Genomic DNA, 19,426 nt, shown 5'->3' with positions numbered 1-19,426 from the left:
TTACATTCTTCTCTAATTTTATTTTTATATTTGACTATCTATAATGGAACGGTACAGAAATTTCTATAATCAAAATGAAATAATAACACTAAGGGAAAGGTTATAATACGAACGTATATAAAAACTTTATATGACAATAGAAAATCGTAACTAAACTTTCTCAGTCCCAGTTATAATTTAAAAACACGATTTCAGTTAACTTAAAAATTTTAACAAATGATTTTTAACACTAAATAGTAAAATGCAATCGAGATGCGTTTAACTTCCAGCCGTATAACTTTAAAAAATTGGCCTAGTCTCACAGCATATCGTATTTATTTGTAAAAATATAACCTGTAATTAATGTAAAAATATAGTCCGTAATAAATGTAACAAATAGGTAATTTTATCAAAGACTTAACTCTTATGCGAAACTCATACAATATTTCAGTCAAGAAAATATCATTAAGACTTTAATTACAGTGGACCACCTTATACAAGAGTTGTATCGGTATATGTATGCAGAAATAAAAATAATGTAAAAACACACAAATGACATTATGAAATATACATTTTGATTGCACATATTATACAAACACGTACTAATACTTTGATTATTTTTCGACATTACTGGACACTGTTACATTAAATGCTGTCAGCGTATCCTAAACAATTTTAAATTGTGCAGCATGTCAAGTTAAACGACATTTTTCTTTTTTTTTTTCTAAATTCTCTTTTCAATCTATTATTTTCCCTCTAGCTTTCTTAATTGAAAGAATAATAGTTTTAAAAATGCTTACTAAAAAAAAGGAGAGAAAACTAAAAAACAAAAAAGGATTGTGTACTAGGTCCTTTTTGAAAAGGATGTCAATATATAATAAATATGTTGGATACTTTTTAAATTGATTTCAGATCTGATTTAATGGAACCTATAAAATAAAAATTTTTATATTTTTATTATAGAATATTTAAAAGAAGCACCACCCATCACCCATTTTTTTATGTAGAATAAAAATTATATAAAAATAAAAAACACATAATATTATGCTTTTACGTCTTCCCTTCTTTTTTATTTTTTTTTTTGTATTTATTATTTTAAATTTTTATAATAAAACCCTATAAAATTGGTTTAAAATAAAATTTTTATTATAAATTTAAAAAAAAAAATTATTGTAATTAAATTTACTCAACGATTTAAAATAAATTACAAGTGTTCATCGATAGATTTTAGAATAAAATTGAGTTTTCAATATGTGGGGCGACAATTTTGTTTCAGCTGAAATGTAAATGTGATTTAAATGCAGATCAATTGCATTGTGCCATCATTCATAAAGAATTAACTTTTAAGAAGGACATATTGTTCGGATTGTTTTTGAAGAATTCGGGTATGTTATAATGGAATTGTCTATAAATATAAAAACTGATTTGCCAGATATTTTTTATTCGTTCGCATAAAATCGGTTTATAAAATAAATTTGATTAGTTATGTGATGGAATAAAATAAATAAATATAATTTATTAATGGAAAAATAAAATAAAATCGGAGAGTTCCAGTTTTGAAGATAAATAATATGAAGATAACTAATAAACTTAAATAATATTGTGAAAATAAGAAAACAGGACAAATTAAATGGACAAATACACACCCAAATATGTTGTGTAACAAGTTTAATTGTAAATATAAGTAAATTAACATTAAATATTTTAGTATTCAAGAAATATATTCAGTATGAAAATTAGTATACTCAGGAATGATTACTTGCCCTACTAAGAATCATTAAGATGTAATTATCAAGTTTAATGAATGCTGCATGAGAATGACAACATGTTGATTGTTTATCAACATCATTAAAAGGATCGCAAAGCTGAAATAATGCTTTTTAAGTTATTAATAAAAATATTTGGGAACAATAAAAATCACCTTCTCCAATTCTCTTTTAAAATTTTTATGTTTTTGTGTTATTACGAAAATTTGTGGAAAAGCAGCAGTACTACCACTAATAGCGGCTTATGAAAAATTTATTACTTGTAATTTATTAATAATCGTTGGGAATATAATGTGAAATTGTGAGAAAAATAGAAATTTTCTTTTTTTTCAGTATAATAATATATAGCTAGATGAAAAACGTCGTTCAATTTATTTTATTATAAGGAAGTATAAAAATTCAAAAATTAATTTTTTTTTTTTTTAATATTAAAAAACAAATTCTTTTTCTTTTAATATTAAAAATCTTTAAAATAAAATATAATTTCGACTTTGTAAATTTAAATGCCAATATTGACGTTATGTAACTTATTAGTGTCTCAAAAACAAGCTGCATTAACCTTATAATTTAAGACTACTATATTATAAGACATTATAATCTTATATTAACTCTTATAAGCTTATAAGTCTTATTAAATTAGTACCTATATATATATATATATATATGAGTTAAATTAAGTAGTATCTACTATAGGTTAGTAATTAAGAATAATAATATTATAAGATTTTTATAGAATTACGACATTTTAATATACATATATAAGGTGCTTCTAAAAATTCTTCTTGAAACAAGCAAATCATGAGAATCAGGTCGCTTAGTTAGTAATTGTCTCGATATTTATTTCACGTCGAATCTTATATTGTGCTAAATATTAAAAATTTATTAATTTCATTAATAATTTTCAAATCGAAATATCTAATTTTCCGATATCATCTTTGAAAAATATTCAATAGCTTAAAAATACAAATATTATCCATATATTTTTATATTTTGTTTAATATTGTTGTTTAATTTTATTAATTTTATATTAATAAATTAAGGATTGATGTTGAAATAAAAAAAATGTTTGCTATCTTTAATCGTTCCATTTGTAATCGTTCCATTCAATTGTGATAATTTTAATTAATTATTTAAGAAAAAAATAATTTGATAACAACTCTGAACTTATATCATTAATTGTATCAGTTAATAACAGCATTCATTACATTAAATTTTTGATTTTCTATAATAGTAAATTATTTTGTTGTTTAATAACATTCCCATTGTAGAATTTAATTTTTATGTATTGAAAATCAGAGTTGCCATATGCATATTGTTAAGTTTTCATTTTGTGTCAACATTCACATTAAATCGTTCCGATATTAAACTTATATGTTATATTTTCTTGATAAGTCTTTAAAGTTTTCAATATTGTTATATTGTAAATTCATTTTTCAAAAAAAAGAAATAATTTAAAATTATTTTGCATTGAATTCATTTTCTATATTGTTAATTGCAATTGAAATTACATTAAAATTTAATGGACATAGTTCGAAAAATTCAAAATTTTTACTATCAACTTTTTTTTTTTTGTACAAAACTCAATTAAAATTTCGACCCAAAATTTTCAAAATTCTTTTTTACAGATAATTGGAGTAGTATCAGTGTTTTTTATATGCGTTTCAATATTGTCATTTTGCCTTAAAACTCATCCAGATATGAGAGTTCCGGTTGTAAAAAATATAACTGTTAAAACAGCTAATGGTAGTACAGCATGGGTATTAGATAAGGAACAAACGAATGCCCATGAAGCCTTTTTCTATATAGAATGTGTGTGTAATGCTTGGTTTACTTTTGAGATATTAGTAAGTACATGTTTTTTATAACTCTTATACTACTTACATTTTTATTAATAAGAAAAAAAAAAAAAACAAAACAAAAACGAATAAATATTAAATTATTTAGTTTTATTGAAATTGAAAAAATTCAAAAATGAAGATTAAAAATTATTTTACTTGATTACTAATTATTTTTTTTTTCAAAATTTTCTTATAGGTTAGATTTATTTCAGCACCAAATAAATGTGAATTCATAAAGTCATCCGTTAACATTATTGATTATATTGCAACGCTTAGTTTTTACATTGATTTAGTATTGCAACGTTTCGCATCACATTTGGAAAATGCCGATATATTAGAATTCTTTTCTATTATACGTATAATGCGATTATTTAAATTGACACGTCATTCGTCCGGTTTAAAAATCTTAATACAAACATTTCGTGCATCAGCAAAAGAACTGACATTGTTGGTGTTCTTTTTAGTATTAGGAATTGTTATATTTGCTAGCTTAGTTTATTATGCTGAACGCATACAAACAAATCCTCATAATGATTTTAATAGTATACCATTAGGTTTATGGTGGGCATTAGTGACAATGACTACAGTTGGTTATGGTGATATGGTACCAAAAACATATATTGGTATGTTTGTTGGTGCATTATGTGCATTAGCTGGTGTATTAACAATAGCACTGCCAGTACCAGTTATTGTTAGTAATTTTGCAATGTATTATTCGCATACACAAGCACGTGCTAAACTGCCAAAGAAAAGACGACGTGTATTACCGGTTGAACCAGCTAGACCACCACATCATCCAAGATTACCAGGTATGTAATAAAATTTCTTTTATATTTGCTTTTCCTTTATTTTATATGCAGATATAAATTATCAAGAAATAAAATTTGTTTTTATTATACTAGGAATTTATTTAAAAAATACTATAAATTATTCATAAAAAAAAACAGCTTCCATCAACATTATTTTGTTAAAGAATCATTTGTAATTTAAGATTAATGAAATAAAATTTAATAATTACTTTTATTCAAATTTAAAATTTTGTATAAGAAATTTAAAACATAAATAAATTCTGCTGGTACGAAATAAATTTTAATATTTCATAAAATAATCATAAAATTCATTGGGGTTAATAGAACGAGATTAGTCACTTATCAGAAACTAAAACAATATTTTATGCAAACATGCTTTAATACTAACAAATGAAGAGAAGAACGAACTTATTTTTTATGGTGAAGGTCAAAAAAGTAACAACAATATTTAAATATAAACTTAAATTTCATAATATAATTCATAAGGGTATTTACGTAGGAACATTGAAAAAGGCTTCTAATATTTTACACAGAGAAAAAAAAATTATTCATACATTTTTCTTCGCAAATGATCCTTTCTTCGATTTTTTTCCTTTTGCATATCATCCAATATATTAAACTTGAAAATATATTTATAATACAATATATCAAGTGAAATTTATATTCGCACACAATACGTGTAACAATATATTATATTTTAATATAAATAAAATGAGAAAACAAGAAAAGGATATTTCATAAAAATTTAGTAATCATTCATTATATTCCTGCACACGTCCATATAAAACTTTTATTACATTCTCTTTTAATTTTAATCATCATTATGTAATGATTACTAAAGTGTACTGCGGAATATTTTAACCATATAAACCTATATATATATATGTACACATTTCACACACTTACATGACATATATACATAAAGTATATATGTATGTAATTATGTTTCGCCAAGTGTACATGTACCCAAAATTTTTATCTACCATACTACCAAAAAAAAAAAAAAACAAAATCATTTTCTACCACTAATAACTTCAATTTTTACAAAACTTCTTCCCTTTTTTATATATATGTACACAAATATATATTTCCTTTCTTGTTCTCTTTTTGTTTTTGCTGTGCTCTTCAACTTCTTTCCCTTTGTTTTGAAATTATGTATATTAGTATCGTCCTGGGTCATTAAAAATGATTTTAAATGTGTACATTTTGTTTATGTTTTTACATGTACACATAAAATATAAAATGTACAAGGACGAAAAGAAAATGTTTGTTATTGTATGTTTATAAAATGAGAAAACCAAAAACTCTAAAACAAACGTAACCAAAAACAAAAACAAAAATTATTAAAAGATGTGACTGTTGCTTGTCATGGCGCAGTTTTTCACAAAAACATAAAAACCAAAAAAAAAAAAGAACAGAAATGAAATATATTAATAAATTCTGTGAAGAAAAAAGGAGGAGTACAGTGTGAGAATTCTCAAAAACATAAACTTTTATTATTATACTCTTTCCCCCCTTTTTTTTTTGTTGTCTTGTTCTTCATCCACCGTATATGTATTTTAATATAACGTTTATTTAACATGTAAAAGTATGCTCTCATAAAGAGAGAATTTGAAAAACAAAAAAATAAAAATAAAGGAATGGTAAATAAAATCAATTCAGAACCTCGTCATGAGAACGTCGACTCCGCTTAAAAATGATGGGGTAGAACAAAATAACAAAATCAAAATACAAAAAAACAAAAGCATAAATAAACTAAAACTAAAAAGTAATTAACACTAAAAGTAAACAAACATGGTAATGGGAGAAAAATAAGTGAAAACATAGGGAAAATAAACAAAGCACAAAATAATAAAAATAAAAAAAATAAACAAAATGTAATAAAAACTAAAAGAATGAGAAACTATACTGAAAGGGAAGCTATATATTGTTGAGAATAAGGATAAAACTATTTCAATTTCAATGTACATAATTCATATTATATTATGTACACTGCTGCTTGTTTTTTCTTAGCCCCCTCTTTCTCATAAAATTTGTTTTTTTCTTTTTGTGTTCATTTTAGTCGGTTAAAATGTCATCAATCTTTGTCAACGCTTAGAACTCCCTAATATTGTTTAATAAAGTATGACTATGCAAAAAAAAAAAGTAAAAACAAAAAACAGATTTTAGGACATACATGAAACCGTTTGATTTTAAGTTTTTCTTTTCTTTTCCCTCTGTTTTTGTTTTTTTATTTAACTATAAACAGTAAAATGAACTTTATAGTTTGAAAATAACGTAGGTTGAAAATACATAAGCATAAAAAAATTGGGTTCACTTGTAAATATTATTATGTGTTATAAACACAGTGTGAGTAAAAATATGAGTAATGTTTATACACAACATTTTACAAGTTCTCTAAAAGCGTAAGGATAATAAGTACAAGGTGATATAGATTCCCATACATAAAATTTTAAAAATTATATGGTTTAATAATATGGATCAAGAATTCAAATTAAAATTTTTCAATTAACAATAATTAATTGCTGATAAAGTCCAATATATTTATTAGAAGACTTTGAATTTGTTAAATTAGAAAAAATTTATTTTTGTTAAAAATAAATTTCTTATGCTTATTATGAATACCCAGTATAACTGTTCACATTACACTACATTATTTGTTTTGTCTATAATTTTACATTATTTCAATTATACTATATTTGTATAACAGTTTCGTCCTGTGACCTATTTGTTTTTGAACAGTATTATGATAGAACGGTGGACGTATTTAATATTCAATTTTATTATTTTTAAATAATTAATATCAAGTAAAATTTTACTTCATTATTAACACTGGAATACTCTATTTCTGTAATATATTCATAGCCTTTCTAATATGTATTATAACTATTAACTAAATGTTGAATATAAAATTATATAACAATATTTCATATTGGGTATATAAGAACATGTATTGTTTAAAAAGGATAAAATTAATTGCCTTTTATTCAACAAAAAAAAAAAGTTTAATTAAAATTATAAATTTTTCTTAAACAATAAAATATATGAGACAACTACTATCCTTTTTTTAGAGGTTTCTATGTAAAATCAACTACAAAAACTGACAATTTGTAGTTGCGTTAATATAATTTAAATGCTTATATAATAACTATGAGAAGTCAGAATTATATATACATAACTACATTTAAATATTATAACACAATATGCGAAAAATTAAATATTCTCATATATGGTAAAATATAATAGAAAAACCAAAAAATTCACTATGCATACACAAAAAATGTTGTTGAATTTTGTTTTTAGAATGAAATAAACATTACATGTCGTTTACATACACATATGTGTACTATGATGTTAAATGCGAAATATTATGCACAGCTTAAATGAAATATTTTTCAAAAAATAAATGATAGCTTCATTTAAAGAAAAAACAAAAAACAAAGAAAATACACTGAAGTCAATAACTTTTATTAAAAGTGGGAATGAAAGTTAAGATGCAAAAATAAAATATAACTATAATTTCAAATATTTTTTCATTTTATTTTTATTTTGTTGTCTATGTTCACTGTAACAAGCTAAATATATTGAAAAGAGTATATCATTATATACACATATACCATCATAAATTCTTTTTTTTTGCGCAATTGTTATTTGTTATTGTAAACATTATTGCTCATATTTGCTTAACATTTTCAACAGAAGTTGTTTTTTTTATTTTACTACTTTTTATTTTATTTGAGCTTGTAGTTGTTGGCTTGATAACAAGAGAAAAACAAGAGAATGTAGTTTAATATTGTAGTCTAATTATGATTAATAGCTGAAGTCATTAATTAAATATCAAGAACTACAATGTATGTACATTATATATGTAGTTAAAAGAGAAAAAATTTAGGAGGAGGGATAAAAGAAATTCATTTAGATTTTAGTTTCATTATTATTTAAAAATTATAAAATAGTGATATGAAAAAGGATATAGAAATTTTTACAAATAGTGTTGCAGCTACAAAACACATATTTATTATTTAGGTCAAGTTATCAAGTTTTTAAATATTTTATGAAAGATATTAAATTAATGTATAAATATAATGATGTATATATTGTGTACTACAATAAAATATATGAATGGCATGGAAAACAAGAATAATTTATAATCGTCAAACATGTTGAAATTGCACAAAAATTTAATTGAACAAAAGAAAAAAATAGAAAAATGAGAAAATAAAAATTGATGCTGAAAATTTTTAACTAAATGACATACGGCAAAATAACATCAAACGCAAATTTTGAATATTTAAAAAAAAAAAGCGAAGTTTTCGTAAAATTGATTGCTTTTTTTTTGCTAATTTAAAGTAATCAATTTTAATGAATTTTTTAAAAAATAATTTATTATTGTATTTAATATTATATAATATTAATATTATTTTAAAAAAAGCTACGTATCACTTCAAATTTAATCAGTTAAAATTTTTTTTAATAAATTGTCTATTTCTAAAAAAATTGCATACTTTACGGCGAAAATTAAAAATCCCTTATAACCACCATCATTCATGTGAATTTTTCTGAAAATTTATTATACATTTTTATATTATACATATTACTATGATGAAATTTTACATAATCGATTTTAAAGAATTTTAGAACAATTTTGAAATTTAGGACGAATTTAAATCTAAAACTTTAATTGTACAAGAATTCATTGTATTTCATTCAGTTCAATATTCTCAAAATAAGTATTCTTCTACTTGTAAGCTACAATATTATAGTAAATTGACAAATAATAATTTATGTAACTAAAATTAACATATTAAAAAAAATATTATTATTGACTGTAAGAAAATCATATTGACAAAAAAATTTAATAATTTCTACGAAATTTTTGCATTTTTTCAAATATAAAAGTATGAATTTCATTCAAATATTAATCGTGTTTTTGATTTAACATTAGTAAAAAATTAAAATTTAAAATAAAACTAATTAACATGGAAAATTACAATTTATTAGTTTTATTAGAACTATAAAATATCAAAAGAATAAAAAAATTGTATAGTTTGGTTATTTTCGTCTCGCTTTCTTTATTTGAAATTAGAACAATGCAAGGGGTTAATCAAATACAATTTAATTAATTATATTTTAATTTGAAATAATAATTTTTTTTTAATTAATTAATCGAATAAAGTTAAACCCAATAGTCTTTCTCACCAAAATTCCAGCGATTTTATTAAAACCACATGTATTTATGGCCAACCTTTAATTTTAAACAATAAAATATTTTGTTCTTAAGAAGTTTTTATCTTCTTATGATGTGCAAATTAATTAAATAAATAATTTCTTATAAAAAATGTAAATAAATAATCCAAAAAAAAAATTTATTTTATTTTATATGATCAAAAAACTAGACCCTGTCCTTTGTTTCTTTTAAAATTGCATGTAAAAATATTTTTTCTTCCTTTCTTTATCAAATTTACTTCTTTTATTTTGATTTTCCTTCCTCTCCACATTTCTACAAAAAAAATTTTAATCTTCAATATAGTCAATAAAGAAAATTTTTTAAATTTTATACCTCTATATTATTATTAATGGTTAACATAAAAAAAAAAAAAAAAAAATCAAATTAACAAAACGCAAAAAAATCAAATCGCATATCTCTCTTCTATTTTTTTTTTTTTTTTTTTCATTCTATATTTTGTTATTACGTATATAGGGCAATCTGGTGTACAAAGTGCATGTGGTACGCCTGGATCTGGTCCAGTACCTGGTTCCGGTGGAACGGGTCCACGTAGAATGAATGCGAATAAGACTGGCGCCAAAGATTTAGTTAGTCCAAAATCAGGTATGCTTAAATTGTTTCAAATTTTCTATATATAAATTATTAATATTATTAATATCATATAAGTTGCATTAATAAAAATTATACATTTAATTAAAATTAACAAAAAAAAAAAATAATAATATAAAAATATCTATATAAAATTATTTATTATATAAAAATAGTTTTTTTTTTGTTCTAAAATAAATTAAATTATTGAATTATCTTTAAAATGAAAGGAAAACTCTTATACTTGTATATGTATAACTTTATAATAATTAAACTGACGCATTATATTGCTTTTTACTTTCTTTTAACTCTTATAAATAACGAAAAATGATTTTGTATATAATCCACTAATGCTAAAAAATAAATAATTATAATATAAATATATGTTATATAAATGCGTGTACATACTGATTGTATATACCAATATTTTTATAAATGAATTTTTTTTGAATAGAGTCTTATCATAAGTACACAGAGATAATGTTCATCGAAGAATTAATAAAGAATTTTTTCAAAAATTTCAAGCAAAACTAAAACATTTTTTTTCCCTAATTTACTAAATTTTTTTTTTTTTGATATAATTATGATCGGGATCAAAATAATAGATATAATGTCAAATTTTTGTAAATATGTGATATAAAAATTAAATTATATATAAATTTTATTTAATTATTAATTATTAGTTTTTTTCTTTGTTTTTCGATTCCAATTTATCTAATATTTAAAAATTTTTTTTAAATTTCTCAGTAAAGAATAACAATGAATTTAAAGTTTTGTACAGAAAATTATTATTTTTGGTTTTTTTTATAAACTGGGTCGCAAAAGATGGCAAATAATTTCAGGAAAGATTCTTTGATTAATTTCCAGCAAAAAATGTATGTGAGAGCGGATATATTAGTTTTCGAGCAAACAATCAGTTGAAAAAAGATACCCTACAATTTTTTTCCTGGAAATTGATCAAAGAATTGTCTCTAAAATTATTTGTCAACTGTATGTGAAACACCCTGTATACTATTTAAAACGGAAATTTTAACAAAATTTTCTAGAATGAAATTTTCAATTTAATCAAAATCATTAATAACTGATTGAAATTTTCAAAAAAAATTAAAATTGAAAAAAAACAAATTTAAAAAATATAAATATATATATACATAAAATTTATCTACTAATCTTAATATTTAATAAATTAATTAACAACTTTATTTTTGCTATACTAAAAAGCTTATCTAATTTTTTTTTTCTAAAATTTTGTAAAATTTATAAAAAAATAATTAAAATAAAAATTTTCAATTTCAAAAATAAATTTAATTTAGAGAGTCTTGTATTTCCTTTATATTTTTCAAATTTTAAAATTTTCACATTTATACGCTTTTTTCAATAAGAGCTTTTTTAAATATTTAATTTTTAAATTTTTGTTTTCGAAAATAATTTCAAATTTAGGAATCGAATTTCATTTATAAATATTTTCAAAAAATAGCTATACTTTTTTTCAAATCATATTAAAAAAAAAATGCTATTTTTATCATTGTTTTATACATCCTTCTTACTTACATAATATCACATTTTTCCAAAAAAAAAAAGAAAAATACATAAAATATTTAATAAAATCTTTGAAAACATTTTTTTTATCAACTTTGTTCAGGTCTTATCAAATTTTAATTTTATTTGTAATAATAATGAAACGAATATTAAATAATAAGAAAATCTTTGACAAACACTGAAAAAATTATGAGTGTCTTATAAAGTTAGTCATAACAGCAATTATGATGATTTTATTTATTAATTATTGTTAACTATATTCTATATATTGAAATAATATTCTCGTATATATTGGATTTGCCAATACAATCATATTTTAGATTCCTTCGAAATATGTACTTGGTTTTTTTTTTTTTTTTAAAAGTTACTCAAATTATTCTTATTCGATATTGACTTGCAATATGTTTATGTTAATCTGAATTCTTCAGTAAATCAGGTATAAAATTTCATGTTTTATCGTAAAATTTCGAATACAGTAGGAGTTTTTTCCCCATATTTTGTAGTTTAACGCATTATTGTTGACAGAATTAATTTAAATTCATCTGGATTGTTAGAATATTACTGTTAACATTTATATGTATCTTATTACTATATTACTAAATCAAATGCTATTGTTATATGGAAATTCGAAACAAAATTATTAATAACTAAATAAAAGTTTGTTGAAATACAAATGTGACCATCTGAGAATAATATAAATTATGTTGATTATTATTTTGTGACATTATATTTTTTAATATTTTAGCTGAACCAACTTATAGCAAGCCATTAAATTGAAATTACTAAACATTTTAGGAAAGGATTTTATTAGGAATTATTGTAAAATCATAATTACTACAATAATTATTGCTAATATTATCATTAATATTCATTTATTTGTTTGAAAAATGCTTATAATATACAATTTGATATGAAATGTTAAAAAACACAATTATTAATTGAAAATAATTAATAACCACAACTGCAATTACATCTCATATAAATGCAATAACATTTTTACAATTAGAAGAGGACGCAGACAAAATTTTCTTAATGAAAAATAACATAAAATTTATTTAATCATTATTCATATTATGTGATAATTAGCAAATATTTAAAAATAAAAAGCAGCAAAATTATTTAAGCTTTTCATTTTTGTTTTAATTGTATTTTCTTTCTTTTTGTTTTTATTCATTTTTGTTCTGTTTTATAGTATAATTTACGTTATTATTATTATTATTATTTTTATTTATTTTTTTGTAATTAAAGAAGGCTCGCTTAATTTTTGCAATAAGGAAATAGAAATATCAAAAAACAAGCAACGCCTTGAAATATGCAATTTTCGCGATTAATCCCCGCTAATTGCCTTATTTTTTCCCTCTCTATTTTTAATAAAAAGCAACCATATTTTCCTTTTTTTTTTTTTTGAATTTTTTGATTGAGCAAAGCAAGTTGAATGGCAAAATTTTGCATTAAAAAAAAAAACATGAGTATATTGAATTTTCCTATGCGCAGTAGTTTAAACATTCCCAATTTTTTTACTATGCAATTATTTAAAAAAAAAAAAATCCCTGCTTAATTACTTCTCTTTTACATATTAAACATAATATTATGCTATATAATTATTATGAAATACTTACACAAATATTAATATATATTTGGAAAAATTCAATAACATTATTAAACTTATTTATCAAAATTAATACAAATTATACAAAAATTCAGAATAAAACAATTACAACTTTTTCCATTTTCAGGAATCGATATTAAAAATCACACAGAAAAATTGTAAAATAACTATTTGAACATACATACTTTATAAATAATAGCATAAAACATTAAGATCTAAACTGAATACTTAATACTTATGAAAATATTATTCTAAAATAAATATAATTAAATTTTCTTCTTATTTTTTTTTTTTTGATTTAATATGTAGATTTTGTATATGATTAAAATTTATAAGAAAAATATAATAAATTGTATATTACATTATATTCGTATAGTATTACCAATTCATAATATAATATAAATGCAAGGTAATAATATATGCAAGGTATCTCTCTTTAAAAAACTATTAATGGTTGATAATAATGAAATGCAGCTTCCTAATAAACAATTATTTAAGTGGTTATTCTTAAAAAGAAATTAAAAACTTCTGGTATTGAGTTTAAAAGAATAAATTTTGTAATTTACTCAGAATATCTCAATAAGTAATTTTATTAAAATTATATTGTAATAAAATGAGCGCTATAGTGCTTAAATTTGTGGACCGTAAGAATAAAACTAATTTTATATCCAAATTACTTTTTAAAATTTTTATTATGCTGTTTAATTTATAAATTAAAAGATTTTAAAAAATAGTATAGAAATTCTATTATTAAATTATTGCTGAAAATTCTAAAATTTCAATAGTAATTTTTATATACAATTATAATTGTTATTATATTACAATTTACATCAACTGTTAAATTGAAAATTAATGAAATTTACAGTAAATCCTTTTAATGTAACATTTTTAATGTTAAAATTGAATTAAAATTTCGTGCCTCACAATAAATACTAGCTAAATCTTTTAACCAAAAATATTAATTTTTTCGTTTTTTTTTTTATTCCTAATTCGCTCTGCGGTGGAGCATAGGGCTGATGCACGGTATTGTAGATATCACGAACCAATTTCTTACGTCATTGAGTTTACTGGGTGGGTGATCAGCCTACCGTAATTTTATATTAAATATTTAAAGTAATTGATATTTACTATTTTATTTTGGTGGTATTTTTTAATATTTAATATTATTGAAATATGGTAATTAGTTAATAGTAATTTTTTACTTTTATATGTAAGGTGTATAAATCTATATTTAATATTGAATATAATTTTTATAGTCGGTTTTTCTTTTAACCGGAGACTCTTTAGTTAAAGGAACAGTGCTATAACGATTGCACCATTGGTTCTATTGCGTTCACTGGTTGTAAATACATTTTTAAACGAAAACTTTTAAAACAGATTACCATACTCAGGAGAAAAAATCTTTCATTAATATTCTGTTATACTTATATCATATGAATATAATAATGTAATAATGTTATAATGCGTTACTGGACGAGTATGTTTAATAATGTTTTCATTTTTATACCGAAAGCATTCATTCCTTAGCACTTTATGCTACACATAATTTGTTGTCATTATTATTATTAACCATCATTTGAACAGTTTTTTTGGGAGACCTTTGTACATATATACATATAATATAAGTATACTATATAATATTTGAATACATACAATAATAATATTAATACTATTATTATTTTTAATATTAATAATAAATTATTTTAATAATTTTTATTTTTATATATTTATATTAATATTAATTGTTGAATATTATCATATAAAACTGATATATAAAAAAGAAAAAAATCCCAAAAATTTTAAAGAGTGATAAAAAAAATTATATGAGATTAGAAGTGCATCATATACATATTATATACTATATAAATAAACACACATATTAAAAACATATATAATTTATATATATAATTAAGTAATTAACTAAATTAATTAACTAAAAGAAAAAAAATTAAAAAAAAAATATATAATCATTTATACACAATAATTCAAAACAAAAAAATTATTTTTACTTTGTTTTTTTTTCTGTTTTTTTTTTAATATTCGTTATGTTCTTTTTAACGAAATACATACATATAACTATTAATATACTCATATTAATTACATACTTACATCAACGTACTCAATTCAACTGATTTTTCGTATGGAATGTATATAATATAAGTGATATCATTTAAAATAAAAAAAAAAATTAATTAAAAATTAATTAAAAATGAAGAATTTTAATCATAATTTTAACAGAGAACAAAAAAAACTACATTGTATAATATTGTAATACATATTATTAACTATGTTATAAACGAGATTTGAATACAATTTTTAAAAACGTTTTTATAATGGTTTGTTACACAAAATACATACATATGTATATACTTAATTATTTAAAATTATTATACACAAATACATAAAAAAAAAATTAATAGAAAACAAAAAATATCACATAATTTAGAAAAAATAAAACAAAATAAATTTTTAAAGTTAAAAAAAAAATTTTTCTTTTTTTTTTTATTCTAATTTCATAGAATTTTTAAAAAATGCGTTTTAATATTAATTAAGAGCACAAAAAGGACTCAGGCTACTTAAAAACAAAAACAATTGTTTTTTTTTATGTTTTTCTATATTTTTCTTCTCTTCTCTATTTACCTCGACTATTTCACAAAATTTTTTATTGTTTTTGTACAATTTTTTTTTTATTCTCTCTACTTATTTCAATTTTTTTTTTCTAATTTATAATATTTGTTTTAAATTTTATTTTATTTTGGCTTTAAAATAATGAAATCTTCACAAATAACACAAATACAAAATTTGCAAAACAAAAAAATGATGACACTTTAATCGAATACAACACCTACTACAAAAAAAAAAAAATATCACTAGTAAGTAAGATGGTTTTATAGGAATAGATAGTGAAAATTTAACAAACAAATTTTTTTTTTGTAAAAGGAAGATATGAAAAGCACTCTAGATATTCGATCTAACACAAATAAACTTAAAAAATGCATTTTGACCGATATTCACTTAAGAACAGCATAGAATTAGAGCTAAAAATGATAGCACACACACACACACATTATGGCACATATAATATATAAAATGTATGTATACATTGCAAAACATCACTCTTGTTATTATACTGCTTTACTATTAGTTGCGAAAAAAATGTGCAAATTTCAGTAAATATCTTAATGTATCATATACTGTATACAATATTAGATTGTCGATAAATTTTGTAATTAATGTTGACGCAGTCCCGCAAATTGTACACTTAGTTCATTTCAGTACGTTGTGATAATTCATATTGAAAATACTACAATATTTTTAGTTTGTCCTTTGGCTATTATAAAAATATGCTGATATTGATATTACATAAAAAATTGGATGGTTCTAAATATTATAACAAAAAATTTTTTTTTTGTTTATTATAAAAGTAGTTCAATTCGACATAAATACTCGTATCATAATAATTTTTGATTTTTTCCTGAAATAAAGGTTTCATTTTGAAATTGCACATTTAATTTCCAAATTAAATAATTCCGATATACTTGTATAGTAACAAGAACACACATACAACTTATACCAATAGAGTAAGTACTAGATATAATTAATAAAATTATTTTATACTATATTATTTAACATAGGTTATAGTTAAATAAATTACTAGTATTTTTTTTTTTCAATCAACAAATACACTTGTTATCTATATTAAAACAATCGTATTGTGTTCGAGAATTGTATAAACCAAAATTCAACTTTGAATATTTAATAAAAACTCAACACATTTCTTTAAAAAACCCGAAGTTAATTAAATTTCATATCTGCTGTTAATCTGATCCATAATGTATTAATTATAATTATGAAATGAAGAACATAAACATTTATAGGGAATTTTGCAAAAATAAAAATTGCAGTATTTAAATTTATAAATGGTATGAATTACAATCAAATGAAGGATTGAAAAAAGGCTCTAATTATTAGCCTGCAAACAAAATTTTGTATAGCAGCAACTACAGGTGCATAAAATTACTCATTGATTTTAGTAAAGTCAGTCTAAACTTAAATTTATAGAAACATGACCAAGAAACCAATTTCCCATTTTATTTCAATAGTACAATTTCTTACAATAGCCAGTCATAATTTTTTTCGGTTCTGCAAAAGTCTGTAAAAACAAAATTTATAACAAATTAATATTTTCAATAATTAAAAGAGAAGTTTTTATAAGTGTTTTATATATTATGTATTTTCCAATTAGGAAACTATTGCCTTGCTTTTTCACAATATTATTGATTAATAGGCACGCCAAAGCAATTCTTATGTAAGACTTTTAAGAGATTGACGTTCTTTAACTAATCAATGTGAAATTTTACTACCTTTTTGCTAGTTAAAGTTTTAAATTATAAACTACCCTCTGAAATCCTGATTTGACCTTTTATGAGAGAAGGAAAATTAGACCTGCGTTATGAGAGAAGGACAGATGAGGAATAGTAATGAGAAAAAAAGTGGGAAAATACTAAGTATATAATTTACAAATGGTTAAAAGCAAATTTGATTTACTAGTGATTTTTAGTAGCATTTGAACAAAAAAGCGTTCATATTGCTAAAGTGCACAAATTCATACTTGTTATCTGAATTTATAATAATGTTTTTTATAAATTGCCATGCATATTGATTTGATAAGTAAAAATTACCAAAATGAAATTAAATTTTGTGGATGAATAAATTTGGAATAATTTGATTATTTAATTTTCATAAATTCTAAAATAAAAGATAGTATTTAATATTGCATGAAGTGTACAACAGGAGAATGTGGAAAAAATTCTGATGTGAACAATATATTGTAGATTATTGATTGTACAGTTGGGGTAACGGTGCACTGCGACCAGCATATAAGAATCTATTGTACCTCTGTCTCACTAAGTGTTGGATACGCCTCTACAATATCATCGGCAGCCATCCTCCTAATGAATTCGAGTTTCTTGAAAGGTTCGATGGACCGCACCTCTGCTGTGGGCAGTGTGTAAACAAACGTGTCATATTTTCTGAATTATATACAAAATTTTAATATTACTAATTATAAAGTTTAGCGAAACGGTTGCACTAAATCAAAATTTGAAGAAATTTTACAAAAGTTCATTCAATAACAATTCAAAAATGTAAATTTTATTCTTAGTGGAGTTACACATACTTTGAAATTCGATTCTTCTAAAAAGTTTATTGCCATGCTTTCAAAGGAAAGTTATATCTGAATTTCCTTAAAATTTAGCAAATAGGGGCTTCCAATATAGGAGTGAATAAATTGTGTTGTAACTAGTATTGTTTTTGCCCAACTTAAAAACTGAAATATGAATTTCTGTTGAAAATTGGATGATATGGAATTTAGTTCGAAAACTAAACCCAACCTTGCAATACGGCACACGACAAAAAATATTTTGAGAAAAAATTAAATATTCTTAGGTAAACAAAATAATAAATTTTCTGTATTTTAAAAATTATTAAATTACGGAATAATGAAATTTTTAATTCAATTAATGCTTTTGGAATCATAAAATTGATATTGTTATTCGCATTAATTGTATAATTATAGGAAATGAGCGAAATAATTTTTTTTTTCCACAAAATAAAATTATGATTATTATCATTATTCTAGTGTAAAACTATTTTCTGGTTTTGATTATTAAAATAATCAAAAACAGAAATTCCATGATTGAATTACACAAATTTCCAATTTCCGAACAGTTGTACGTGCCTATGTATATATTGGTTTGATTTTTCAAATTTCATTAGTTCTTATAAAAACTGCTATAGATCAGTGTTACATAACTGTTATATATTATTTAACAACTAAATAATATAGACTGTAAAATGTATACGGATACAGATTATTTCAATGTTGAAAATGCATTGTATGCCTAAAACTCCGCGTTCCATAGGGAATAAAGAACTTTTATTTTACAAAATAAGGATTTATATTATTAATATATTATTCTATTTAAGTATTTGATAATATTTTTCAGTTTTAGTTTTAAATAAATAATTGCCTCAAAATATTTTTGACTTTTGCTATTAAAGCTGTCTAT

General features: G+C 21.7%; 1 protein-coding gene across 6 annotated transcripts in view; it reads left to right on the top strand.

Annotated features, from left to right (window-relative positions):
- The window catches only part of LOC129615062 (potassium voltage-gated channel protein Shaw), a 174,953-nt gene that overhangs the window by 97,429 nt on the left and 58,098 nt on the right, over positions 1–19,426 (top strand). For 4 of the 6 annotated variants that reach the window (XM_055530116.1, XM_055530121.1, XM_055530120.1 and 1 more), the window contains exons 6-8: positions 3,371–3,589; positions 3,780–4,392; positions 10,094–10,222. In XM_055530116.1, the coding sequence (XP_055386091.1) occupies positions 3,371–3,589; positions 3,780–4,392; positions 10,094–10,222 (961 nt within the window). Of the gene's footprint in view, positions 1–3,370; positions 3,590–3,779; positions 4,393–10,093; positions 10,223–13,482; positions 13,533–19,426 lie in introns of those variants that run through there. The other 2 variants (XM_055530118.1, XM_055530119.1) reach the window with 2 other exon arrangements.

This window comes from Condylostylus longicornis, unplaced genomic scaffold (assembly GCF_029603195.1).
Source record: "Condylostylus longicornis isolate FDR11 unplaced genomic scaffold, ASM2960319v2 ptg000135l, whole genome shotgun sequence".
NCBI lineage: Eukaryota > Metazoa > Arthropoda > Insecta > Diptera > Dolichopodidae > Condylostylus > Condylostylus longicornis.
The sequence above is the reverse complement of the archived record's forward strand: the minus strand, read 5'-3'. Positions and strand labels throughout refer to the sequence as shown.